General features: G+C 42.2%; 1 protein-coding gene across 2 annotated transcripts; it reads right to left on the reverse strand.

Moving 5' to 3' along the window:
• Positions 1-265: 265 nt before the first annotated feature.
• plekhg7 (pleckstrin homology domain containing, family G (with RhoGef domain) member 7) lies at positions 266-12,699 on the reverse strand. Of its 2 annotated transcripts, none has more exons than XM_018664372.2 (17): positions 12,392-12,699; positions 10,962-11,728; positions 10,135-10,157; positions 7,611-7,714; positions 6,929-6,969; positions 6,476-6,577; positions 5,870-6,019; positions 5,523-5,618; positions 4,907-5,005; positions 4,149-4,262; positions 3,543-3,717; positions 2,393-2,508; positions 2,013-2,100; positions 1,803-1,882; positions 1,556-1,709; positions 1,030-1,127; positions 266-556 (listed from the first exon to the last, which is right to left on the reverse strand). In XM_018664372.2, exons 2-17 carry the CDS (start codon positions 11,598-11,600, stop codon positions 446-448), a joined length of 2,190 nt encoding a protein of 729 aa, XP_018519888.1. In that variant the 5' UTR covers positions 11,601-11,728; positions 12,392-12,699; the 3' UTR covers positions 266-445. The 2 variants fall into 2 exon arrangements, with proteins under 2 accessions (XP_018519888.1, XP_018519885.1); XM_018664369.2 differs by having other exon boundaries at positions 7,596-7,714.
• Between the last annotated feature and the right edge of the window lie 2,249 nt (positions 12,700-14,948).

A 14,948-nucleotide genomic window follows, 5' to 3' on the forward strand; every position in this document is an offset into this window, starting at 1 on the left:
TTGAAAATCTCACCTTGAGTAGCTGTTCTGGAGCTTTCAGACACATCACATGATCTTGCTCAGCAGATGGACTCTGTTCAGACGTCATGGAACTGTAAATGTTCCTTTCGTCCACTTGTTCACGCTGACTTAAACTTGAGAAAACTTAAAACTTTGTGCTGGCGATGATCATGTGTTCTCTTTAGAATTTGATGTAAACCTGATGAGAAGCTTTAAAAGACAAAGTGATGTCTGCTCTTAAAAATGAAAAACACTCAACAAGAACTTTTACTACATAATCAGACATTTATTGTACACCACTGCAGCAGCTGCCTTTAAAGGCAAACATTTAGTTAACAAAATGATCCTAGTGCTAGTACAGTCATTTACAAGACTTCAGGGGACAGTGAAGTGCACCGTTGACAGTAAAGATGTTGCTGATGGCTTCTAGTGCTGTTTGAAGGGCTCATATCTGTGAAGACTCTAGCCACATGGAGGAGCTCTTGAGTCGCGGCTGCTGAGAGTCCAGCTTCAGCAGCGCCATTACAGCATCCTCTATCTTTGACATCCACACTCTCTGAAAAACACACATGAAGAAGGTGTCATCAAGTTTACTAGGCCAGACGATATTCATGCTAAAGCTAAAGCTTAAAATGATGCCTATCCAGTGACTCTTAGAGATTTAAGAATTAATGGAAATTATACTATAATATTCCTAAAATTCGTTAACCTAATATAATGCTCAGATAAAACTCAAGACATAATGCATTTCGAAAAATCTAAAATTCTGTGCCCATACATAACTGTGCGTCCAGAGAAAATCTAAATTCATGTTTAAGTGACATACATACAAAACTGCCTTGAGAAATACATATAAATACATATATATATATATATATATATAAAAAAGGATACAAAAAACTCCTAAATGAAATCTTGTGTTGATGCTGTTCACACAGCAGAAATGTTTGGATATAATTAACATATCCACACATGAATGTAAGCAGTGCTCTGACAACTTCTCCGGAGGTCACAGCTGAATTGATCTACCTTGGCAGACTCTGACGCAGCTTGCAGGATGAACGCACCAATACACTGCTGGTAGCGGTTCTGGTGCATGATTATGAAAGAATGAGGCAGCCCTGATGCTGTGGAGAAAGCACAGAGAGACAATTCTTCCATTAAATAACATCAACAAGCAGGACTGGCTGTGAACAGAGCGTGATATTTTCATTCAGCTCAAATCAAACTCATATTTACTTTCTAAGATTACATCAGTGGTTCTCAAACTCTTTCTGGCAAGTTCACGCCCCCCCCACCCCACAATATTAATCAATCATTAACAATGATAGGGGAAGCAACTAACAAGCTGAACTGCAGTGAAATAAAGGTCACCATGATAGCATCAGCATACTGTTGTTTATTTTGCCAACATAATTCCCCCCACTTTGAGAACCACTGGATTAAATAGAAGCACTGTTAATATAAAAACGTGTCACCATGGACTACATCTAGTCTTTAAAATCCAAACAAAAACAAACAATGTCTGAGATACTAGAGCTGTAATTGTCATTACTTGAGGCGTTCAGCTGATCAATGTTCTTGAGCTGGAGTCGGTCCAGAGAGACGGGCTGGTCGAGAACAGTAAAGGTGCATCCCTCCTTCAGCAGCTGATCCAGCTCCAGGTTCTGTGGCATCCTCAGAGGGTTCTGCTCTGGACCGATGGACCTCTGCGTAGAGAGATGGGATATGAGGTGAAGTTATGATGCCTATGTGGTTACTTCTACTGAATATCTCTCACTGGTCCAGAATGAGTGACGCACCTTCTTGTTTCTCTTTATCTTTGTGATCAGCAGGAATTCGTCAAACAGGAACAGATAAACATCTATCAGCTTTGTGTTCTCTGGTGATGAACCGGAGAAAGATGCTTTTAGATTTTGCTCAAATCAAAACAATGAACGTGTAAAATGTGTTGGATTTATGCCAGCTGTACACACACACACACACACCACACCACCACACACCACACACACCTGTGAGCACCAGTTTCCCTTCATGCAGCAGACTTCTGTGAGAAATAAGATTCTCCAGAGTGACAGCCTTTAGGAGATGTTTCAGATTCTGAAAGAGAAGCAGTTAATCAGGTAAGAAGAGAACATTTTCACCTTCTGACATGTAAGCTGATACGCTGCGCTGTAAAACGTGAGTACTCTGAAAGAGTTGTCACTCGCTTTTCGTGAGATCTGATTTCACATCCAGATAAATGATTGGATCATCTTATCTGCACACAAAAGGTATTGGAGGGTGAAGTGTTGAAGTGAATCTGTGAGTTCCCTGCTTTGCTCTGTCAACACAGCTCTCACAGACACACAAAAATATTAATAGGTACACAACAGCACACAACCAGACAGACCTCAGGGACGAAGGCACGCTTGTCTCTCTCCCATACAGGCAGCCACACCAGGGCATCTCGCAACTGTTTCACTTTCTGGTAGTTGTCCAGCCATTTGACCTTTCCCTCTAAATCACCTGGGAAAGAGAAAGATCGTCAGACTCTTGACAAGAATGTTCTGCTAAAAATACTTTTAGGAATGAACTGTTAATTACTTATGAGCACAATTACATACGTTAGTCGCATTAATGACACCTTTTATCTTGATTGACAGATGTATTAGTCTTCATAGTGTGAGGGCATGGCTAATAAAACACTATCTGTCTTGTGTTTTCCTCTTTGGTGATGGTTGCCTACCAAACATGGGTGTGACAGTGTCGTGAGAGATTACAGCTCACTCAGCTTTCACAGTAAATACCCCCCCACCCCACCCACCCACACACCCAGAGGACATTGGACTACACATCTCAGCTGTGGCCACGAGTGCTCTGCGTCACCTCTGCCACACCTCTTTAATGGTTATATAAAAGTCTATGATTCAAGATCTGCGAAGCGGCGCTGTTTGGTTTCGTAAGGGTTATTTGTTCAATACAGCTAAAATGACACTGAGGTGCAGCGCTGCACAACATTTCCCACAGCCTGTCCATCTAGTTACAGAGTAAACCGCCACAACAGGTCTGCAGGCACAGGCATGCTGTGGAGAAGAAACGGTCAGGGCTGCTGGCGGCTGTCCAAGGCATGAAGCCTGTTTGCTCTGAAAGATACAAGCTGCTCTGTTTGTGTTGATGGAGATAACCTCTCTTACATCTGCTCAACATCCCTCTTGTATTTTTATGTTTGTAAACCACCTGCTAACAAACACCTGGCTAAAGAAACGCTTGAGTCATGATCAGCTGAATGACATTGCTGGGTTGTCTGACGACTGAAGCACAGTTTGTCATCAGCAGCTGATAAAATTTGTGTAAAGTGCTTCAAGGCATATAACTAGCCCTGCTACAATACATGCTTACTCAGGCAGTGAGAGTCTGCTGATAGGGCAGAGCAGAAATTCTGAGATTGCATGGGACAGTTTTAACAAAATAAGAGCATATTCTGTTATGTACTGATGTGTTTTATTAATTAACATTAAGTAAATGGAAAGGAGTCAGGTGATGATATGTGCGCCGCTCACATATAGATGTGTCCACTTGCTCCGCTATAGTCTGCAGGCCCCTGGTCTCGTCCTCTGTCTGATATCTCTTCGCAATATTCCGCAACAGCAGTGGGTACCGAGTTAGTCTCTGCAAAGGTGCCACCAACAAGTCGCGCAGCTGCAGCCTTCGGCACTGCTCGTTCCTCTCACACCACTTGGGAGAGAAAATGGGGGAGAAGAGAGAGAGAGGACAGGGTGAGAGCAGGGCTGGAAAAAGGGTGAGGTCAGAAGGGGTGAAAGAGCTCGTCACGGTGATTGTTATAACAGAGGGAGGAAAAGGGGGGGATGGGCAGTGAAAAGAGTGCGAAGAGAAATGATATCCAAGACCAAAACACAATAAAAGCCTTAACAAATACATGAGCCCGATGACAGGGAAGGTTACACGAGGGACAAATGGTCACATTCCTCTCTTTGGCAAGCCTCAGTGACACTGAACTGGTTGTTTGCTGTTTAGGCAGCAGTATTGCCTGCGTGTCCTCTCTCATACTTGGCACAGCGTTCGCCTGCCTCGTTGTCAAGGTACACGGCGTCCTTGCCACCGCTCTGTCTCTCGTGCACGCAATTTAGCGAAATCACCTCCCGTACCTTCACATAAGATCCAAAGTCCTCTCTGGGCTTCAGGCTGTCCAGATAAAGCAGAGCTGCAGAGTAGTTGAGGCAGTACTTCTGCAGGCAGTGACATATACTCTCCTGGAAGGCCTGCCAACAGATAGGAGAGTTATACAAACACTGGGTCACATCAGCCATCTATCTGCAGATAAACAGATCGTAAAAAGGGAACAACTTTAGAGCAGGAACTTATTTATTATCAAAGGACAAAATATTAAACTAAGATTGCAGAGTGTAAGAGGAAGTACAAGCTATTTCCAGACATTCGATCCAGTCAGAACTGTGCATGATTCCTTATTATTTGTATTTTATTCTGAAAAGGCTCCTGACATGTGACGTGAGACGTCAGATTAGCAACAGATATCAAATCCTATATTGAGTGAGTGTAGTATTTAACTAACATTTACCACCAGTTAATGTAATGTTGTCTGCTTCCTATCATAAGTGTAGATACAATACAAAAAACATAGAAATCATATTTTGTGTACAATAATACAACATGCAGTAACTCTAATAATCTTTAATTATTGATTATTATTATTGATTATTGCAAACGGAATTGTGTTTGATGTGTAACCTCTAGTCTCTCTAGCAAATATTTTGAAAAAAGTCAGGGTGCAACGCTTCTGTTGTCTCTCAGCTGCTTCATACAACAGAACGAATTATCTAATGCAGAATGCTGAGGCTCAGAGTCAGCATGTTAGTGTGTGTCCACGTGCAAGTGTCACACTTGCCTTGCTCAGCAGCTCCTGCAGGGTGGGCCCGCCACCCTCAGTAATCTCCAATGTGTCCTTGATGACGCGGAGGAGGTTGTTCAGGAAACCAAAGCTCACCTGAGGCAGAAAAACACTGAGTGTCAAGTGTCACTGCGCGGCCATGAGGCAGCTGTCGTAGCTCTCTCACTTTCAGTTCAACAATAGAAGAAACATTACGTAAAAGAGGAGACAGGTCAGCAGGCAGCTGTGCAGTTGCACATTAAAATGAGTGAATGAATTGATTAATGAGTAGATAGAGACAGATCCATCTTAGGAGCCAACATTAGGAATAAGGAATAGGTTACAATAATATAACTTTTAGATCATTATTATATCGTTTTAGGCTTCTCTTTGGATACTTCAAGCTGCTATTTAAGTTGTTTTTTAGCATAAAATCTTTTGTATGATGCATTAGAAACTATTCATTAACAGATTTTGTGGCATACTCTATCTTTGTTAGCAAGATTTAACATAAACTCTCTTGTAATGTTTTGATGCTGCACAACACACTGTTCATGGTGCCATGAAGGCTGCGGTGGTTTGTTGTTATTTACATACTACAGGCCTCGTGCTACTTATTTGTATGAAGTCTCACCAGGCAAAGCTCATTGAGGTTTGCGAACAGTCTCCAGGCGTCTACGTCAGTCAGGCAGCTCCTGATCTGCAGGTTTGTGAGTGTAGCCAAAAACACCTGAAAGCAACAAAAGAAGTCAGAGAGAGAGAGAGAGAATGGGCTCAGGCTATCGGTCATGCTAGTATTAAATTTCCACTGTTGTAAAGACTGGAAAATCCAAGGAAAGTTTTATATGAACCTCAATGACAGGAATGCAGTGGAAGGACGAAAAACACAAAGCAGCAGGTGTTAGATTTCATCTGGGTTTGGTCTATTTATTTCTGGTCTTGCGTGTGTGTATTTGTATGTGCGTGTGCATTCTATGGCACCTCTTTGAGAACCATGAGCTGGTCCAGGAAGTAGATGCACTCGCTGGTGAAGAGTTCCCAGATGGCCTCTTGTCTCTTGAAGCCCTGAGGGTCAGAGGCGGCGCTCACCTGGGAAGACTGGTCCCGCAGGAACTCCGCCAGAGAGTAGTCCTGCACACAGAAGAAAAAACTATTAAGAAAGACACAAAGAGGGAATATGTATCTTCCTAGAACAACTCAGAGAATGAGTTTGTATAATAGCCATATAATCTGTCACTGTAAACTTCCTAGCACCACCTTGATACACTCCAGCAAACGTATGTCAGTGTTTGTTTGTATATGTGTTCAGGGTCAACCTGACTGGTTATTGCCTAGAAATTCTGGTTCTTGCACAACACGTGTCACTTAAAATTCACAGGAGCTTCCCTTTAACTGCTGTCCTGTTATTTCTAAGTCACTTGTTAAACACAGATCTATTTGTATTGAAAATCTGGGTCTCTTAGTTGTTCGAACTCTGTGTTTGCTTGGATTAGAATTTACTGTACAGACAGAATCAACATGAAGGTTTACATAAGGAACAACATGGATGCTTAAAGACTTTTCCTGCTGCCAGAGCTCAATTCTCACCTTATACTTCTGGAAGTCAGACTCTCTCCAGTCTTGAATCTGTGCTGTTGAGAGATATTTTTCAATATCTGACACTGTGCCTGTCTGTGACTTCCCTTTAGTCTGAAAGATGAAGGAAAAGACACACAACGACATCAGATTGTTTGTGTGTGTTGATCAAGGGAAAGAAGTGTGCAGATTTGCTATTGTGTTTTGGTTATTATCTGTCCATATAAAAGTCTAGCACTCTCAAAAACTAAACTAACAAGTTCTTCATTTCAAGTGTTGACTGATTACAAAATCTGTGTGGGCCAGAAGGGATAAGAGGAACCACATTAATCTGCTTTGAGAAGTGGGTCAGAGAACAATGTCCAAACTAACTACCCACTGCTAAAACAAAGTACATCAGTACAAACCACAAGCACAACACTGGCAGCCACACAACAATCACTAACAGACAAACAACACACCTACCGTACTACGCCTTGAAAAAGGCCACTTCGACTTCTTAGTATCTGTGAAAATCAAACATGAAATGCTGATTGTTAACAAAAGTAAAAGGGCAAATGTGTGCTCTCAAACAAATGGGATTAGAATCAAACAAATAAAACAGTGTGTTAGGATAAAAACCGTGCTGGACTTGAGGAAACAACTCACAAAAAGGGCAAGTAATTTGGTTATTTCTGCAAATGTGACTGGTTACACACACAAAATAGAGCACAGACAGTGTGTGTGTTTCCCTTTTGCCTTTTGGACATAATTTGTGGTTTTGCAGACAAACTGATAATGTGAATTTTTTAAATCTCAGGCCAGAAACAGTTTTAGTGCTAATTCCATTTATATGGCTCTCAAAGTCTCTAATTAGCCTCAAATATGGATGTGTCACACACTATCTCTTTAATTTTTAACGGTCGTTGAAGAAAATGCAGATGTGGATAACTGCATCTGCATTCAAGATTTAAGATCCATTATATAAATGCAGAAGTATGTAGATGGATGGGCTACAGCCAATCCTCATAGCTCATTTTGCTCTTAAGGGTCATTGATATGTGGATCAGTTGATAGGGTTAAATCATTGACTTGGTTCACAGTGTGGGAAATAATACCATTAAAATATATATAGTATAATATGTAATTTTACCAGAGAAGTTTATACCACTTAATATGCCAGCTGCTCCATTGGAGACAAAAAGGTCTCCTGGTGAAACGTCCATGCCGGGCAGGCTGACCACCACAGAACTCCGTCTTCTTTCCTGAAGCCTGTGGGAACAGGAGGCAGACAAACACGCAAACATTAAAAGTGAATGCTTGACATTTTAAAACCAGTGTCATTTGACATCTGAGACTGGACTGTTACAAGTACCATTATTATTCTACTGTCAATGTAATACAGCACAAAGAGAGCAGACTTAGTGCAAGCCACAGGAAATAACAGAATTCCTTTTGTCATTTTACATGGCTGAAATACCACTGAAATACCATCTGCATTGTGCGGCAAATTGGCGATTAACATGAGTAGCGGAAATTTTAAAGGATAAGTGTTATGTGTCGGGCTTGTGGGGGGATGGCTGCTGATTAATGGATCACCCTATTTTGTGTGGAAGGAGGCAAGCTGTCAGTGTGCCGGTTATAAACCTCTCAGTCTCCTTTTCATAGTTAGTAACCAAGGCATGGCTGTGGCTGGAAAAACACAGGCCTGCCTTTTAGCCTCAGGCAAATCTCAAACAGCCACTGTTTTCAAGTGTTTTGACTTATCCTTTGCTATTTTACTTCAGGGACTACTGCTAAAATAAAAAATAAAAAAATCAATATTCATGTGTTGAAATTCAAACTCAGAGATACTAATAAATTTAATCCAATTATGTCACTAAGGTGTGGGTGATATTAAGTGTGCAGACTAAATATCTAGAAAGGGCATGCCCACATGAGTGGTTTCATTTGTTACAAGGATAAAAGATTTGAAACATAGTTAAACTTGATCGGTGACTGTGTGACTCCAACAATTACAAACTGTGCCAACGCCGACAGGAGACTTGTAGTCGTTTAATGTGGTTGCAGTCAGCAGAAATAACCTGCACAGTAACTAGACAGGCTGGTTTTGCCAAAGGTAAGGTTCACTTTCAGCATGCTGACACTGATCGACAGCTGGTTGGTGACCTGTGTCATCACGCTGCGGTTTCACGTCGAAATTTTTCAGGGTCTTGCCTTTAAAAAGAATAGTCCTGAAGTAGATAGAGAAGGAAGTGAAAAAGGAGAAACAAGGCTAAATCTAAGAGAAGATCATTGTTACAAAATCCATTTTAAGTCTGATAAAGGTTATCAGGACATGATCAGATCATAAGGAAGCCTGGTTTACAGGTGAGGGCTAATGTCCCTGTTTATGATGACAATACAATAAACTGGAGCAGAAGTACAAGCAAGAGGAACAATGGTGGTCCTGCTTGGTCTCTGTCCGCTATTGTATGTAAAATCTTCTTTGTTAGACTGAATGATCGGTCTTCCTCTCGCAGCAGATAACATCCCCTAATACAGTAGGTGCATTTCTGCTGCTGTGCCTGTGCTGTTGCACAAGCAGAGCAGGAGACTAAGTTAAGTGCACATGTAGGCCACATGGCTCCAGGGCCCGACCTGTACAGTCAGAGGGTAAGTTATAATCTACAACTGAACAGGAGTAACCAGGACACTTTTGTTGAACTGTGAAAGCACCAACTGTTCTTTGCACCCCCTGGCAGACACCGTGTTCTTCCTGGTAAACTGATACCCCCCCCCCACTACAGATCACTGTATAGGCAGACAGTGCTGAATCAACAGTAAAACAGATAATAGTCAGCGGGAGCAACACCTGAGCGCTGTAGAGAATACATAGCTGATGGGACAGTAAGAGAGGCACTCCTCTAAACCAGGTCAGTGCCTCCTTGCAGTTCATTCCACAGCATCTTCACAATGACATCCTGTTGCTTTTGTGACCACACAGAAAGCTCTCTCTGTGTCAGCCTCTCTGCCACGGAGAGCGCTTGTGAAAATGGGTGCTTTGTTCCCGCACAACAAGAGAAATAATGATGCCCCAAAACAAAACTGTCCCAACCAATGGCTTGCAGGGCCCGGTCACTGTAATAGGCCCACTGCCAGGGCGTAATTACTGGGACAATAGCTGCCTAATTATCCAGTGAGGGGAAGAGCCCAGCAGCCCATTAGGAGGGGTGTGGGTGGCAGTAAGAGAAAACAGCCTTAATGAGAGTTTGTCTAGCCCATACATAACCATGGGACTCTCAAAACTTAACCCACCAAGCTTATGCTCCATTAACAAAGACATGAATGACAATGAATGCACAATGGGGCTCCTTAAACCAAAAGGTCCCGTCATCCTCGCCTGCTCATGGACGTCCAGAGAGCACACGAGGCAGAGGCGTTAAGAGACATGTTACAGCTCAAAATTTTTTTGTGTGTAGATGAAATGATTTGACAGATGTTCTGGAACAAGCTGCAGCAGCGGCTCATCGTGCAAATTAGACGGGACAAAAGGGACATTTTCCTGTGGGTTATCGGTTACAGGAAAATGTTTTTACTACATTCCTGATATGCAAACATGTGCTCACAAACTTGAAAGTGAAGCCCCGGCATTTTTGGCTGAGCTGTCAGGTTATACAGGCAACATGCAAAATAGTGAAAGATACACCTACCTGTTGTAGCAGTGGTCTTTCTCCTGCAAAAAGACAAAAGTATCAGTAGGTGGGAAACTGTAACCACACATCACTGTTCACTGAAAACACACATAACAGTAGATGTACTGAGATGATTAACTTCTTTAGTTCTACACTGAAAATTAGAAACAGGCGTGAATCTTGTAGTGACCTCAAGTTTCCGATGCTCTAATTAAACTATTTACATGCCAGTCTTACTGTACGCTCAGTATTAAATACAGGGAGCAAGGACCTCCTACTGCTAACAACACCACTATATCACTTTCAAAGACATTCAAATTTGAATCAGTGTTTTAAGTGGTCGCTTGGATTCAAAAGCCTCTGATATCTGAGGAGAATGTCGGGACTCTATTGAGAATGTGCTCGCTTGAATAGCACGAGCTGATGAATAGATCTCCCCATTATCTTTTTCCATCGCTCACTGACCCCTCCATTATTGGGTGACTGCTGACTGCGGTGAATAGGGGCCCAAGGAGAGCACTTCCCAGGGCTCTCCGGGCAGTGGGTTTGGTCAGAGCTGTCAGTGCATGTAACTGCTGATTCATTTGCTGTCAAAAGCTTGCATTGTGAGTGACCACTGCAGGAGGCAATGCAGAATGAGGGAGAGAGAGTTTCCGCAAGGAAGGAATGTGTAACCATTTAATTTATAGGCTCTAAAAAATCCAAGCCAGACTACAGCACATGGCTTGTGGTCTTGCCTAGAGGTTTGCATGATGATTAGGGAAGCAAATGATTTCTGCTGGACTGTGGTCTTCTTTACTATGTTTCAGTTAAAATAATGCCTTATCCTACAAGTAAAAGCTTACCTGTACTTCACCATCAGGAAATCCAAAATCTTTAATAAGAGTAGGATGAGCACTGCGACATTCTTGTCTTGTGGAAGCGACACCATTGTCAAAAGTCCTTGATCTATGTGATCTGGTTCTCTGTCGGCCAGAGGGTGAAATGGGCTGATGATCGTGACAGATCTCTCCGTCAGAGAGGGGGCTTGCTGCAAGAGGAGACTTAACTCTGTGTACTGGGGACTGGGGGGATGTCGTGCTCGCAGAGGAAGGCTCTTCCTGCGTGCTCCCCATCCTCGCAGGATCCCGAGGATCTATCAGAGGGCGTCGGGTGCTCCTCATCCTCCTTAAAGTGGGAGATGTGGAGATGCGGCCGGGGGCCTGCCGGTCGAACTGGAAGAAAGGTGCTACCAAGCCGTCAGTGTCCCCCACAGATGAATGTCTGAGCTTGGAGTTCATCCGTGTGAGGTCTATGTGCATGATGACCGGGTTGCTGGTTTGACACTCCTTGTGCTCAAACGTCCCCGAGTCCGTTTGTGTCTGTGCATTCGCCACACCTGTGGTGACCACTTCATTTTCAGCCCATTCAATGTAACTCCAGTCCAGCTTCTTTCCGACGTCCTGGTCTTTATCCTGCAGAATAACGTGCTTCAGCGAAGACATTGTAACCTCAAAGGCATTGTAGTGCAGCAAAGATCAGAAAACGTGTGATCTAATGGTCTGGTTGCCTCGCCTCCTCTGAGTTAAGGTCAGATGATAATCCTGTTGCATTCCAACCACTCTTCAAGTCTCTGGGAGAAAAAGCAGAAATGTGTCAACACACACAAGCAAAATGAAGCAGGCTGGGCACAAACCTGCCTCCTAATCTTCTGAAAGGGGATTTGATCAGGGGTGAAAATGGTAAAGTGGCAGTGCAGAGGTCTTTAAAAGATACAGTATGACCACAGTTCAGTGTGCATTAATACATATGTCTGGGAAGGTTGGGTGGGGGCGTCAGATGAACTAGACCTGGTCAGTGGGTGAACAATGATGCTACTACATACATATTGCAGTGTACAGTAACTGCACTGTTTCTCAATATAAGGCTCGGCAATGTGGTGTGAGACACAAAGAAGCAAAGGAGCTCGTGCACCTTATTTCTTCTCTTCTGTCTCAGACTATTGTCTGGTCCAGTGTTAATATGCTGATACTGATTATCTCTTTAAATAACCTAGTGAAGATTTTAAACTACCGTTTTTATTCCAGTTTCCTACCATATCAGGTTCATTTCATTGTTTAATCAACGAGCTGTTAACTCCGAACATCCACGAGGTAACAAAGGTAAAAGAGAGAAACAATAGATCTGAGTTGTTTACAGCGATAATCAGCTGTACCGAATATCACCTGTGTGAAAGTAGATACCGCACGTGCTCGGAAAGAAACTCATTAAAATTTAAGAAGTCTGGTTTACTTACATCCAGCCGGCGCCACGCGACGACTTGAACGACTGGTGGATGGAGTGAAGTGTGACCGGGAGAGAGTCCTGCTGCTGGTGTCGGAGAGAGCGGCCTCAGCATGAAGCTAACTGATTTAGAAAAAGATAGACGTCTCTGTCCGACGGTGTTTTAGTTTTAGTGTGACAAAACACGAGTGAATGCTACAGCCCACTGAGAAACAGGTCTGAGTGGTGCGGAGTGAAGGAGGGAGCGGTTTATTGTCCGGAGCTGGTGGAAAGGTGCGACTGCTCTGCCTGCATGGGAACATCAATACTCTCTCTCTCTCTCTCTCTCTCTCTCTCCCTCTCTCTCCCCTTCACTCGAGACACACACACACACACACACACACACACACACACACACACACACACACACACACACACACACACACACACACACACACATTAGATGTATCAGTCTATTTTTGTCACAGTGGTATCACAGGAAATGGAAACAAAACATCACCTGACTGTAATCTGTAAAGAATAATATATTATGGTAAAAATATATCAAACTTTATAGTTCTGTTTATATCCATTTCAGTCTATTTTCATCACAGGTTCTCACCATTACCATTCTGTTATTTTGTATCATTTGTTTGTTTTTCTTTCATCATGGATAAGTACTAATACAGTTGTATAGTTTAGTAGGCCATAGTGAAAGAAGTATTTCCTTTACTTAAGCAACAATACCACCAAGTAAAAATACTCTGCTGTAAGTAAAAATCTGAAGTAACTAAAACTGTCAAATAAATGTATTGGAGTAAAAACTACAATATTTGTCTCCAAAATGTAGTGGACTATAAATATTAAGTAGCATAAAAAGGAAATACTCAAATGAAGTATCCATACTTCACATTTGTGCAGTCGTTGACTAAATGTACTTAGTTTACATTCAACCACTGAGGCTATGGTGGAATAATTTGGAAACATTTTTTGTCTATTTTTCTTACAGTATGAGTTATTACAGTGTATTTACAGTATACAGTAGCAGTAGTATACAGTTCTCAGTTGTGCTGATGCCACAAAGGGAAATTTCAACTAAACTGAACCATATGAAATGAAAAATAGTAACTGTAAACTCCTGTATTTTAACTTCTTATTTTCTGTTTGAGGTTTCTTTGTATCAGAATGAATACTATGCAGGTCAAGGCTGTAAACATTGTACTTCCTGGCAGATATAAACTAGTTTGTCTGTCAGCATTAAATCATTTTACAGCATAAAAATGTCAGTAGAAATCAGTGACTGAAAACTGTGTCACTGTGCCTCAGCCACAGACTGTGTCCAGGGCCTGAGGAACCAGACCTTGGTGCCAGAATGAAATAACCTTTTGTGGTGCACTTGTTTGTATTTAACACACAGACAAACCTGGAAGAGCAGCTGAATAACCTGTTGATTGAGTAAATTTCAACACTAGAGGGCAGTATAGGTTAGATAATGGGACTGACATTGCAGCTGAGACTGAACCTGTTGAGGCTTGATCTCTAGCAGCCTCTGGTGTATTGAAGTAAGTAATGCATTAAAATGCCAAAAGCCACCTCTGTCTTGTTCTTTGAGTCTCTGCAGCTCAGTTATACCAACTACAGCTGCTCAAAGCTTCCCAGTGTACTAAAAATTAGGTAAGTGATAAGACAAACATCAGCTGAATTTACATTAATGCACTTTCATGTTTTCACATCTCTGTGCAATGACTTTGACATTTAGTATGTTTTGTGGCTCAAAAATCTATAAAGGTTTCCACAGAAACATAAACAAAACCACCACTATCATCATCATCATTACCATCATCACTGTCATAATCATTGTTGTCAGTGTCAGTGATGGAAGAAGTATGTAGACCCCTTTACTTAAGAATGTGCTCCATCACAAGGCCTGCATTCAAAACCCATCTATCCATTATCTGTACCACTTATCCTTAAGGATCACCTCAGCTGACACCTGGCAATATTGGGCGAGAGGTAAAGTACACCCCTGGTACCCCACGTCCCAATATTGCAGGGGTGACATATAGAGACAAACAACCATCCACACCAACATTCACTCACACCTACTGGCAATTTACAGTCGGTTTTAAAGAAGGAAGAAAGTTTGACATTTACTTTTTTGTCTGTGTTCTTTGTTTTTTGTTTGCAAAGAGTGTCTCTGTCAGTCTTGCTCCTGTAGCAGCATGGGAACCTGTAATGGTCACACTGAGAAACAGACTCAGACTTCTTTAACCACGTCTGACTGTTGCTGTCCAAAACAAAGTGCAGTCAGGATATTGTGCATAAAGCAGCCAGACGTTTGATTGGCTGCCAGACGTTTGTGAATTAGTCTGGAGAGACAATGCCTGTGGTCTGGAACGATTACACACAACCTCAGGTTTTTGATGTAGACGAAACAGTTAATGTGAAAACCTTCTGAGACACTGTCAATGTGTGATCTATGATCTTCACAGCTGGGTGTCCTCTCTCTTGCTCAGTTGTTACTTTTAATGTGCTTTTAATCACAAATATTATTCACTTGCATTGTAGTTGTATGGATCAGTAATGTTGTA

This window comes from Lates calcarifer, linkage group LG10 (genome assembly GCF_001640805.2).
Source record: "Lates calcarifer isolate ASB-BC8 linkage group LG10, TLL_Latcal_v3, whole genome shotgun sequence".
In the NCBI taxonomy this organism is placed as follows: Eukaryota; Metazoa; Chordata; class Actinopteri; family Centropomidae; genus Lates; species Lates calcarifer.

Coding starts and splice junctions, on each gene's coding strand:
- plekhg7 (XM_018664369.2), bottom strand. CDS start 11,600: ATGTCTTCGCTGAAGCACGTTATTCTGCAGGATAAAGACCAGGACGTC. Junction 6,970..7,595: donor AAGTGGTATAAACTTCTCTG/GTAAAATTACAT, acceptor TGATTTTCACAG/ATACTAAGAAGTCGAAGTGG. Junction 1,710..1,802: donor AGATAAAGAGAAACAAGAAG/GTGCGTCACTCA, acceptor CTCTCTACGCAG/AGGTCCATCGGTCCAGAGCA.